The 13,591-nt window shown below is 33.2% G+C and overlaps 1 protein-coding gene across 2 annotated transcripts in view; it reads left to right on the forward strand.

Annotated features, from left to right (window-relative positions):
* Positions 1-13,591, forward strand: part of TAF1B (TATA-box binding protein associated factor, RNA polymerase I subunit B) — a 108,859-nt gene that overhangs the window by 64,847 nt on the left and 30,421 nt on the right. For both annotated transcript variants that reach the window (XM_051976105.1, XM_051976106.1), the window contains 3 exons: positions 9,309-9,456; positions 12,280-12,457; positions 13,086-13,132. In XM_051976105.1, coding sequence (XP_051832065.1) covers positions 9,309-9,456; positions 12,280-12,457; positions 13,086-13,132 — 373 coding nt within the window. The remainder of the gene's footprint in view (positions 1-9,308; positions 9,457-12,279; positions 12,458-13,085; positions 13,133-13,591) is intronic.

The following is a 13,591-nucleotide window of genomic DNA, read 5'->3' on the forward strand; positions in this document are numbered from 1 at the left end:
TTGACTTTTTTATTGTGGTGCTGAGAGTTCAACACAATATCCCATATGTAGTTTTATCACTCCCTTATTTTGGACATGTCCTTTTGTTGATGCTTCCCAATGTTATATTAGCTCTTTTGGCTCTCACATCATACTGCTGATTCATATTGGGTTTGCAGTCCTTGAAAATATCCAGCCATACTCGTGTGTGTGTGTGTGTGTGTGTGTGTATGCATGTGTGTGTGCGCGTGTGTGGGTATACTATAATGAAATGGGGGGTTTTAGTCTTTTTTGTGTCATGGATCCCTAGCATAGTTTGGTGAAAAAGCCTTTGGACCCTTTCTCTGAATAATTTTTTGTCTGTATTAATAATTAAAAGATATTGTATATTTCAGTTAGAGGTTAGTAAAAATTAAAATGTAATTTTTTTTACCATCCTAGTTGATGGAGTCCCTGAAATTTCATCTATGGACCTCTTAGGGGTCCATGGTTCCCAGTTTAAGAATGCTTGAATGAAATCCTAAAAGTGGAGAGGGCACTCCTACTTTATATTTCATGCATTTTGTGGACTGTCTTTTTGATATTTTTTTGACGAACCTACCCAGTTCCTTTGGAATCATGAATTTATTTTATTTTCCTTTTTCTCTAAGATGCAACTTATAACAAGCTTTACTTGTTACTTCTATTTTTATTTTCTTACTAATTTTCATTTATTTATGAAAGCCTATGGATTAGCAGGTGCATTCAGCATCAGATCTTTTTCTCAGCTGAAACTTAATTTCAAAACAACAATAAGAATAAGTAAGGGAGAGGCACTGCCTTTTTAAAAATAACTAAGCAGGAAGTTCACCTCTGACAGGGGTGTTGTAATCACAGTTATCATAGGAACCTGCTGTTGGGTAACAGAAACTCTAGCTTGTCCTTACCTGCCTGGAAGCATTGCTTCATGGAGGAAAATAAACTCACTGGAATATTTGTGAAATTCATTAAATTTTCCTCCCAAGCATTCAGTTTAAATGCTTGTTAGTCTAACCTATTATAACTTTGTAGCTTTTAAAAACATGTTAAACTTGGGGATCCTTTACTATTGTAGGGAAACTAATCCATATCACTCAAATTTGTTTATATGCTTTATTCAAGTAGTACCTTTTAGACACATCTTTCATTGAAGTGTAGTAATATTCCTTACATACTTAATTTCCCTCTTTTCAGGAAAAGGTGAAGGTTTGGGATGTCTTCATGTGACTTTGTTTAATTGACAGGCAGCTATTCTTTATTGTGTATTTTGCATTTGTTCACAAAAGTGCATTCACTATTCTAATAGTGTATGTTGAAACTTTAAATGGAAAAGGCTTTTCATTAACAAAGAGAGCATTTTCCTCCCTCTTTCCATGTCTTAGCTTTCTCCACTAAGTCTTGGCTTCTTCAGCAGCAGTACCTCTACCAGAAATGACAAAAGGTGCAATTGTTTTAGGAGATGGAGATGGAGATAGTGCCAGTGGAGCTTTTTGTGTGGGCTGCTAAGGACTGTTTTTCTTCTTTGTTTGGTTTTTGTTTTGTTTTTGTTATTCCAGAAACTGAGCAAACCTTTTTTAAAGGGGGAGGGGAGGATGAAAAAATTCTTAATGCTTTTCTTCAGCCTTTATTCTAAGCAAGATATTTTTTTCCTCATTAAAGGGTTCAGGTAGTCTTAACTGCTAATAACAAGAAAGTTACAGACTTTGGACTCTTACTGCGTAGCCTAAAACAAATCATTTCCCTTCTTTGGATCTTGATGTCTGCTCACTTATAAAAGAAGCAGCTTGGATTTGAAGATCTCTTAGATCTATTTCATTTTAGTAATTTAAATCTTTAATTTATATAGGAGAGTGCAGCTAGAAATTAGTGTCAGTGTGCTTTGGTTTCTTTTTAGGAGCAGGGATTGCGTTCCTATCTTCAGTCTAACTTAAGAGTTAAGCTCAGGATTTGAGGCAGGTGTGCTCCTTACATTTTAGTATTTCCAGTCGTCTACATGCACTGTCATTTTTCCCCTCAGGCAAATAACCTTTGTATCTGACTCAAGTTTCTGGAGCATGGTGTTCCGATTTGAAGCCACATTTCTTGTAGTGAAGCAGAAATTTTTCTATTGAATGAAACAGACAGCGAACCTAGATCTTTTTCAAGGATACTATTACCAGTGAATTCATGAAACAATTGTTACCTTCCTAATTGTTGATTTTGAAGAGGTGTGAGACTTGTACCTCATCAATTTCACTTTGTAGTAGTTTATTCTGTTAATGAACTTTTGGTAGCAATATTAGTAATAAGTTGTTAGATATGATTTGTTTTTTATAGATTTCAGCTTATTAAATTTTGATAATTTACATATTATAAAGTCAAACTATTATTATCCTTGAGGGCATGTCTATAATGCTCCTTAAAATCATCATCCATCCTTAAACTTCTAGCACAGTGAATAAAGAGAAAATAAGGAATCTGATCACAAACATCAGTTCTCCAGTTTTTTAAATTTTTGTGATCTGCACTTTGAATGACTAGTAAGAAAGATGTAATGCTGGTTCAGCCAAATCAACTGCATGGCATTTTGCCATGATGATTCATTTAAACTTGGAAAAATTTTAATATTCCTTGTGAAACCTAGTCACTATTAGCTAAGGGAGGAAAATGTCTCTGAGAGAGTTTTCAGTTATTTCTTAAACCCTTCAAATAAAGGAATCTCTGGTTAAATTTGGAACACTTTCCAAATGTCTAGGAGACAGTAATACATTGTTGATGGAGTTGTAAACTGATCCAGCCATTCTAGAAAGAATTTGGAACCAACTCTATCAACAATGTATTAATATCCCAGTTTCCCCATATCCCCTTCAACAATTATCATGTAGCCAGTCTAATTAGCTGTAAAATGTAAAAATGTAAATTATCTTAAAGATGCCTTAATTTTCATTTTTCTAATCAATACTGATTTAGAGCATCTTTTTCATATATTTAGATGTGCTTTAACATAATTCAAAGTTGCTTTTCAGAATGGAAGCCCTAGTTCTTAAGTTCAACAATAGTATACTTACATTCTTGTCTTTCAACAATAGCATGAATTATATCTTTAGACATATTTGCTAACTTGCTGAGCATGAGGTATAACTTCAGAGTCATTTTGATTTTGATTTCTTTTATAATCAGTCAGTAAACATTTATTAAGTGCCTACTACATGCCAGGCACTAAGCATGCAAAAAGAGGCAAAAAACATTCTTTCATGATTATTTTTAGTAATCCTTTGTAATCCTTTAGAAAACTCTTAAAACAGTAGTCAGTCATTTATATATATTTATATATATTATATGTATATAATATATATAAAGGAACTCTGTATACAGGATAAATAGTAAATAAAAAAGAGGGAAGACATTAGAATTTCAGGGTTAGGAAAGGCTTCCTGTTGAAGGTGGGATTTTACTTGAAGCCTGAATAGGCAGTAAGCAGAAATGAGGAGAGAGAGCATTCCAGACATCAGGGATAGCCAGAGATAATGCCCAGAACAGAAAGATTATCCTGTTCCTGCAACAGCCAAGAGGCCAGTGTCTCTGAATTAGAGTTCAAAGTGGGAATAGGTGAGAATATTGAAAAGATAGGAGGGGACTAGGTTTGAAGGGCTCTGAATGCCAGAGAATTTTCTGTTTGTCCTTGGAATATATAGGAAGGGGGTGACATGATCAGACCTGTGCTTTAAGAAAATCACTTTGAAGGCTGAATGAAGGCTGGATTGGAATGGGGAGAGACATGTAGAAGTCCTCAAACTTTTTAAATAGGGGGCCAGTTCACTGTCCCTCAGACTGTTGGAGGGCCGGACTGTAGTAAAAACAAAAACTTTGTTTTGTGGGCCTTTAAATAAAGGAACTTCATAACCCTGGGTGAGGGGGATAATCGTCCTCAGCTGCCACATCGGGCTCACGGCTGTAGTTTGAGGAGCCCTGGACTAGAGGAAGGCAGACCCACCATCAGGCTCTTGCACTAATCAAGGTGTGAGGTGAAAAAGGTCTGCACTAGAGTGGTGACTGTGTCAGAGGGGAGAAGGGGACCTATTGGAGAGATGTTGCAAAAGTGAAATCACCAGTTCTTGGCAATAGCTTAGTTATGGAGGGTGAGAGAGAATGAGGAATCCAGGATTTACTCCTGGGTTGTGAGTCTGAAGCCCGAGAGGGTTATGTTGCACTCTGATATTAGGGAAAGTATTAAGGAGGGGAGGTTTTAAGGGGAAAATTAGTGAGTTCTGCTTAGGACACACTGACTTTAAGATGTCTATTAGATGTTCAGTTTGAGGTGTCTGAAAAGCATTTGGAGATGAGATTAGAAGTCACAGAGAGGTTAGGGCAGCATAAGTAGTTAGGAAAATTTTCAGCATAGAGATCATAATTAGATTTATGGGACCTGGTAAGATCACCAAGAGTAGTTGTATTTAGAGAGAAGAGCAGGGTATTCAAGACAGAAGCCTGAGGGACCCCCTATAGTGTGTGTATATGTGTGTGTGTTGATATATATATATAGAGAGAGAGAGACAGAGACAGAGAGAGAAGGAGAAGGGAGGAGATCTGGAGGATCCAGCAAAAGAAATTGAGAAGTAGTGGCCACACTATTAAGGGAGAGAACCAGGAGAAAGTATTGTCCCAAAAACCTTGAAAGAAGAGAATATCAAGGAGGAGAGTGTTTCAGTATCAAAGGCCACAGAGAGAGGATGCAAAGAATGAAGGTCGACAAAAGGCCATTGGATTTGGCAATTAACAGATCATCACCCCAAAACATTTTTTTATATGCACAGCAGAGCATAGAAAGTATTCTCTATGAATCTATGAATCTCCACAAAGATAGCTATTTTTTGAAAAGTATATAATTAATATTATGTTAATTTTTAACACTGCTGTTTATATTTTCTTCAGTTTTCTTATGTGCATTAAAAAAAAGTTTCAACGGAACAATTTTTATTTTTGTTATCCCTATTGCTAGTCTCTTCTACTTTCTTACTTCTTTCTTCTCATTAACCAAGAGAGAAAAAAGGGGGAAATGCCTCAATACAAATTAGCACAGTCAAGCAAAGCATATCTAAAATAATCATGTCCAAAAATATGCTTCTTTATCTTATATCCATCCCTTCTCTGTTTGGAGCTGGGTAACATTGTTATTCATTCCTTTGATGAATTTTTTTAATAACTTTTAATTGATAGAACTCATGCCAGGGTAATTTTTTACAACATTATCCCTTGCATTCACTTCTGTTCCGATTTTTCCTCTCCCTCCCTCCATTCCCTCCCCCAGATGGCAAGCAATCCTTTACATGTTGAATAGGTTACAGTATATCCTGGATACAATATACATGTGCAGAACCGAACAGTTTTCTTGTTGCACAGGGAGAATTGAATTCAGAAGGTATAAATAATCCGGGAAGAAAAACAAAAATGCAAGCAGTTTATATTCATCTCCCAGTGTTCTTTCTTTGGGTGTAGCTGCTTCTGCCCACTTTGATGAATTTTTTAAGTGCTTCAGAGTTGTTTTTCTTTATATTGTTCTTGTATAAATTGTTTTCTTGATTCTTTTCACTTTGAGTCAAAGAAACCAAAATTCTCTGAAATAATATATAATAATATATTTAATTATTTCCTAAGGTACATTAAAATTGTATTAATTCATCTTACCACAGTTTGTTCATCCATTCCTTAAACAGTCCAAAGGCAATCTAACCACCTTTCTAACCTCTTGTACCCCCCCCCAAAAAAAAAAAAAAAACACCACCTATGCAGATTTCAGTACCTTTTTCTGGATCAGGACATTTGTTTTGCTACAGTCTCGTCTTTCTTTCTTAAACTCTCCATGTCCCAGCTTATTTCCCAGTTGAGTTTGATATATTCTTGTTTTAAACTTAATATATATGTCTTCAATCCTTTTTTTGTCCATTTCATTTAAGAGTAAGGTTCATCTGATGCCTACCATCCCTATCCCTTTCTCCATGTGGACGTATTCTCTTACCCTTTAGTTATGAGAAATAGCCAGTTCTTCCACATCCTTCCTCCTTTCTACATTAATGTGTTCCTTATTTTATCTTTCTCTCTCCTATCTTAAAACCTTCAGGACAGAATTAAATACATTTCTAGAACTTCTGTTTTTCTTATTTTACTTCTTTTTTGTATTAGGGTAATCCTTTGAATAGAATGCCAGATCTAGAGTCAGACACAAATTTAAATCCAGCCTCAGACATTTAGTAATTGTCTGACCTAGGCAAGTCATTTAGCCTCTGTTTTCCTCATCCATAAAAATGAAGATAATAATATATAATATATATATGTTTTACATATACATATATATATAATAGCACCACTTTTTAGGGTTGTTGTGAGGATCAATTGAGATAATTTTATTCATTTATTTAAGAAACATTTGTTAAGGATCTAATATGTGTCAGGTACTATACTAAGTGCCAAGATTAATAAAGAAGGCAAATAATTGGCCCTGCTCTCAAGGAGCTTACAACCCGAACAACATGAAAACTAATATATAAAAGCAAGCTATATACAGGATAAAAAGAAATAATATAGGGAAGGCACTAGAATTAAGCGGGGCTGGGAAAAGCTTCCTATAGAAGATGGGATTTTAGCTAGGACTTAAAAGCACTTAGCATAGTGTCTGGCACTTAATAAGTGCTATATAACTGTTAGTAATTAACTTTGAAGATAGAGTTCTGAGGAAACATTTGTTTCTTCTCCCTCTTTTTTAGAATGTTAGTACCATGCATCTAGCAATTGTCTAACCTCTTAGATAAACTTACTTTTCTAGGTGTATCTGGAGCCTCTTGTGTTTGTTTTTCAAAGTTCTGAATCAGATTTGTTGTTTTTCATCAGAAACACTTGTGTAAGTTCTCTTTTCCATTATAGGGCTGTTTTTCCCTCATGTAGAATTGTATTCAATTTGCAGCATAAATTATTCTTTGTTGTAATTCTCCATCTTTTGCTTTTTGAAAAATTGTATTCATAATCTATCTTCTAGGTTACTTTTTTTTTTTTCATTTCTTTGATGCAGACTCTCTGGGCTTTAGCTATGATATTATGTGGGACTTTTTTTTCAGGAGGTGATTGGTGGATTTTTTCAGTATTCACTTTGTCTTATTCTGATAGAATGGAGCCCTTTTTATTCAATTTCTTTAAATATAGGCTTTTTAAAAGCATAGTTTTCAGGAAATTCAAATGATTCTTAAATTCTCTCATTATTATGTAACAAAATCAGTCTTTTGGGGGCAATTTTTGTTATTTGTTATTTTCTTAATTTTCAATATTTACTTTTATAAGATTTTAATTTCTATTTTTTCTCCTTTTCTTCTCTTTTTCTCTTTTCTGCCTAAGACAGCAAACAATCTTATATAGGTTATACATGTACAGTAATATTAAATATATTTCCATATTAGATATGTTATAAAAGAAGAATCTGAAAAAGAATAAAAGAAAAAAGTGAAAATAGTATGTTTCAATTTGCCTTCAGAATCCATAGTTCTTTCTCTAGATATGGAAAACATTTTCCATCACATGCCTTTTTGAATTGTCTTATTATTGGGAAGAGTTATGTCTATCAAAATTAATCATTGCATACTGTAGAATATTCTCCTGGTCGGCTCACTTCACTCAATTATCAGTTCATTTAAGTCTTTCCAAGCTTTTCTGAAATCAGCCCATTTATCATTTCTCAGAGAACAATAGTATTTCATCATATCCATATATTACAACTTGTTCAGCCATTTCCCAATTGATGGCATCCCTTCAATTTCCAGTTTTTTTGCTTTCACAAAAAGAGCTATTATAAACATTTTTTTACACATGGATCTTTTTCCTTTATTAATGCTATCTTTGGGATACAGACCTAAATAGCAATTGCTAGATCAAAGGGAATGCATAGTTTTTATAGCCCTTTGGGCATAGTTCCACATTGCTCTCCAGAATAGTTGAATCAGTTCACAACTCCACCAGCACTGCATTAGTATTCCAGTTTTTCTACATCCTCTCCAACATTTATCACTTTCCTTTTCTGTAATCAGTTGTCTTTTGTATCTGACATATTTGTTTTGGTTTTGTTGTTTATTGCTTTTTCATGGAGTCATTGATTCCTATTTGGTCTATTCTAGTTTTTAGGGTTCCATTTCTTGGGTATATTTTCCCATTTCCTCTTCCAACCTACAAATTTTTCTGATTCTTTCCTCCAAAATTATATTTCATTTTCTTCTTCTTTTTTTTTTTTTTTTTTTTTTTTTTTTTTTTTTTTTTTTTTTGCTGAGGCACTTGAGGTTAAGTGGTTTGCCCAGGGTCACACAGCTAGTATTAAGTGTTGTTTCTGAGATCAGATTTGAACTCAGGTCCTTCTGACTTCAGGGCTGATGCTGTATTCACTGCATCACCTAGCTGCCCATTTTCCTCTCTTTTAATGTCTTTTATGTTTATGTGGAAAATGCTTTTTTGTTGTTGTTGACTCTGCTTATAGTTCTTAATGAGTTAAATTCCGATATTTCTTGGTGTTTCCTATGATTTGCTTACTCTCCTGCTTTAGTTCATGAATTAGAGCCTTATTCCCCATCTCCTCCTTTTTCCCTTCTATAATCTTTTGAGTGGGGTGGTCAATCCTGTTTGATCTCATCCTGAGCATGCTGTATTCTTTTAATCTTCTCTGGGTTTACTGCTTCACTCCACTAATCTTTAAGGTTCAGAACATGAATCTTCCAGATGATCCCCCCATTTCAGGAAATAATGTTTAGGGAATCAGAGCCTCTGGTCCTGAACTTTCTCAGTTTTGTATTGGTTAGCACCTCACTGGTTAGCACTATGCTGGCAATTTCCAAGATTTCCAATGTCCAACCTGGAATTTTCTGACTATTCTATAGAATATTCTATTCTGAATATTCTATGACAGAATATGACTATTCTGCAATCTTTCCACTCTTTCCCTCTTTAAACACAGACCCTTGTAGGCTATAAGATTCTTTCTGTGGTTCCTCTCCCACCCCACCCCACCACCCCATTCCTTACTTTGCTTGAGAGCCTTCCTTTCCTGGATAATTTTTTTTTCTTCAGTTCTAAAGTTATAAAATAGGTTCTCATCTGATTTCTTGTTCATCATTCAAACTGGTGCAAATTTCAGGGTTTTACTGAAGGAGGTATGTGGGAGCTGAATAGCTTGTCTCCCATTCAGGCTGCACATTTGTGGAAGTCTGATCCATATTCTTTTATTTTTTGTCACACATCCCAAAGTTTTAAAAACTATATTGCAAGCATATTTCTTTACCTTGAATATCTCTATTTTATTTTAGTCTTGGCCTGTCTATGAAGATATATATGAAAAAATGATTGCGCTTGCAAAATTTTTGGACTTACCTCGTTTTCCAGATGTAACTGAGAATTGTTTTCTCCATCCAAATATGTTGTGTATGAAATATTTGATGGAAGCCAATTTACCTGGTAAGTACACTATATCTGTGTAACTAGCTATAATATATGTAGGAGTGCTTATGTGTGTGTTTAGGAAATGTTTTTGTTTATATAATACACATTAGACATACAGGTAATAGAATACTAAGATAGAAAATCTGAGGCTTCTTGGTGTTGTCACCAGTAGAACACAAGGATGACATATTTTAATAAAATGTAACGTCCTTGAGAACAGGGACTGTTTTTTTCTTTGTGTTTTAAGTATATCACTTAGATGGGTGTTTTACAAATACTTTTTTAAAATTGATTTATCAGACTAATATGACAACTCTGACTTCACTACCAAACATATGCTATATGCTTCAGATCAGAAGAGTTATTCTAAAAACCATGTGGTTCCTGAAAAGGTTTCATTTCATCTTCACAACAACGCTGATAGCTAGGTGCTATTATCATTCCTATTTTAGAGATGAGGAAATTGAATCAGAAGGAGATTAGGTAACTTGCCCAGGATCCCATAGCTAATAAGTGTCAGAAGTCAGATTTAAATTCAAATCTTCTTGATTTCAAGTCTGGTGATTTCTCTACTAGATGCTTGAAATTCACATTTGCTCATTTCTGTTTCTATCAGGAGATGGATAATGAAGTTCAGTGTAATAAGAATAGCAATTAGTTCCTTGAATTCAGTGTAATGAAATACAAAATGTAAAAAGACATAGCTTTAAAAATACTAAGCTACAGGTAACCTAGTTGGAATCTGCTGATATAATCAGTTCCTGAAATTCTTGCTAAACTGGAAGTGTGAGAAATTCAAGAGATTTATTCTTGTGAGAAAATACAAATATGGTGACCATATTGATGCAATAGTAATTTCAAAGATGTGAGGTTTGTTTGGTTTTTTTTTCCATAGGAGCAAATAAATTGGACAAATTGGCCATATTAAGCTAAGTGACAGTAAGCAAGTTCTTTATACATTTTTCTTGATGATACTTAAACCTCAATGGCTAGTCTAATATTTTGTTATTTGGAAGATCAGATTTCTACACTTGTAAGATTAAGAGTAGTCTTATGTTAAATTTTTTTTCTTTGATTTTTTCTTTCAAAGAATAGAGGTTAAAAAGCCTTCTTTCATTGGAGGCAATTGAGTCTTCAACTTTACTAAATGTGCTTCTGTGTTGAATTAGGTAGAGATGGTTCCAAGCACCAGAAAAAATAATTGAAACATTCTCCCTGGTAAATTGATAACTTTATAGCCAGCTTCCATCTGAGATACTAGGTCTGCGGTGGGAATGACCAATTTGGCTCACTAGGCTGGTTTAATGGTCTCACTTCCTGTATCAGGTTGAGTAAAGGACTGTAGAATGGAAGAGACATTACCATTGTCATCTAATATATATTAGGTGTTCTGTGGTCTGGCCCCAGAAGGTAGACTTATTGAAGCCTGGCTCTATTGCATGCTGCCTACTGGGTCTTAAGATAACTCACTTGCCCTTCCTGGGCTTCACATTTTTCAGCTTTAAAAATAAAGATTAAACTAGATAATTTCTAAGATTCAAAGCCATAGTTCCAGAAGAAAAGATAGTCCCTATTAGAGTTTTACATTGTGATGTTAATTAAATGTATCATAACTATAATACAAAATATTGTAGTACAGAAATATAAAAACCAATATAGTGTGTTTTTCCTCTCACTTTCTATTTACTTTCTGTACCACCTCTTCTCACTTTCTATTTACTTTCTGCATCACCTCTTCCTTATTTTCCTTGTCTTTTTCCTACTATATATTTCTTCTGTTGGAGAATCAAGAAGTTGCAATGACAAGTAGTAATAATAGAGTTCTAACATATAAATTGCCCAAGAGAAAGCTGTGTACTTCCCTGGAGGTGATGCAAATAATATGCAAATTTAGCAAATGTTTTTGTAAACCTTTCTTAGAATATTAATGAAAATTCTCTTGATCATAAGAGCAAAGTCAAAACACCTAAGTTTTTTAATGTAATAGACATTTATATTTAAGTTTCATGGTGGAATATCTTAAAATAAATTTATAAGTTTTCTTGGCTAAACATTTTCCAGTTAGTATAAAACTAACATTTTCGCTTTTTGTTATTAGTGAACTTTTTTTTAATTAATATTATTTTTCATTTAGAATGACATAAAGTATGATTGTTTCAAAATTGTTTCAAAATATATGATAAAGACACAGAGTGCTTTAATAGATTACAAGAAAGAAAGATGTACATAGTTTTTATTCTACTAAATATGCTAACAATGTGATACAATAGATGTTAATGTGTCCAGTGTAACTACATGTAAAACTACATTTAACTACATTTATTAAGTGCCTGTTGTATGACAGACATTATGCTAAGCACTAAGAATAGAAAGAAAGGCAAAAAATATAAAGAGTCCATGCTTTTGAGGAGTCCAATGTCTAATAGGAAGAAAATATGAAAAATAACTATGAACAAGATATGAATAATAAATGGTGAATAATCTTGGAAGACACGAAATATTCAGGAGGAATCAGTGTTCTTAATCTGTGTTCCATGGACTTGTTTTTAAAAACTATTTTGATGATATAATAATGTCCTTATACAGATATTTTCACCAAATTTGTTTAGAAAATGAAATACATAACAATGAATTTTAATAAACTAGCCAGTTTTTTTTTTGTTGTTAAAAATAACTTTGGGAAAGGTGTTAGTTTATTTTTTCTGTGTTCTGTCATTAAATGCCATTTCTCTTAAATATTTATAAGTGCATCTAAATATATCCATAATGTACAAATATTAGAATATTCAGTTTTTTAGGAAAACTCCTTTTATATCTTCCTATTTTATTTTTCTACAGATGAAATGAATAGCCTGACTTGTCAAGTGATCAGAATGATTGGAATAGGAGAAGTGAATTTTCTGACATTTGATCCAATAACTGAAAAGACAAGGACAGTTAAATATGATGTTCAGGCTGTGGCTATCATTGTTGTGGTGTTGAAACTTCTCTTTTTATTGAATGATAATGTAGAATGGTAAATATGTGATTTATATCTTAATTTAGTAGAGATAATAATTTACAATGATAATAATATTAACCGAAACAAAACATTGTTATTAATTTTAGAAGTTATTTTGAGTGAAGAAATTTATGTTAAATTTTTTACATTGGAAAGTCTTAATTGCCATAAAACATTTGATAGTTATAACTGTTATATGTATGTGTGAATAACATATATATAGTTATGTAAGTGTGTTACATATATATATATATATATATATTACCAGTATGTTTATGTCTCAGTTATTTTTCAGAATATTTACTTGTACTTACTAAATAGTTTATAATGTATTAGATTCTTGGCATTACCTGTTAGATATTCATATGAGGACCTTATTTATTTGTCCTCAGATTTTGATAGTGTATGTATTTCTTTGGCTTTAGATTTAGATTGGCTTTAGAGAGCAAGATTTTTAATAGTCCTCTCCCTCTTCTTTCCCTCAGCCCTAGCCATTTTTCACAGAACTTATAGTATCTGAACAGATCAAATGATTTTTTTTTAACCAAAAATTTGGCTTCAATTACTTATGTATGTTAAGTAGAAGAATTCAGATTATGATTGTTTTCAAATGAGTTGATAATTTTCATATTATTATTTTCAGGTCCCTTTCTAGCCTTGCTCAAGAAAATAACGAAAACAATCCCAAAGGTACTTGAATGTCTCTAATCAATACTATTCACTGTGAAAGATAATTTCTAAATTGTGCCCCCTTCAAATTGTGCTTTCTGTTTATAGGCTCTTTAAATTTATGCTTAAAGCATATTTTGGGGTTTCACATTTCATCTGAAGTTAATGATATTCTCAATACTAGGATGCCTAGGAAAATGGTTTTGATATTCATGGCCCTATATTGATATTGATCAATATCAATTGATCAATTGAGACTCAGTAGCTTCAGTTGAAAAGTAGGTTGAGACCTGAAAGTGATTGGACTAGCAAAGAAACATGATCTTTTCTTAGGGCAATATGAACTCATCAAAGATTTTTGAGCAGTAGAATAATTGTTATGAAGAAATTGAGGAATGGAGAGGGTGTTAGAGAAACTATTTAAAGGCTACTGCAGTTGTCTGAGCACATGATAATATGGTAATAATTTTTTGAATAGAG

This window comes from Antechinus flavipes, chromosome 2 (assembly GCF_016432865.1).
Source record: "Antechinus flavipes isolate AdamAnt ecotype Samford, QLD, Australia chromosome 2, AdamAnt_v2, whole genome shotgun sequence".
NCBI classification, from domain to species: domain Eukaryota; kingdom Metazoa; phylum Chordata; class Mammalia; order Dasyuromorphia; family Dasyuridae; genus Antechinus; species Antechinus flavipes.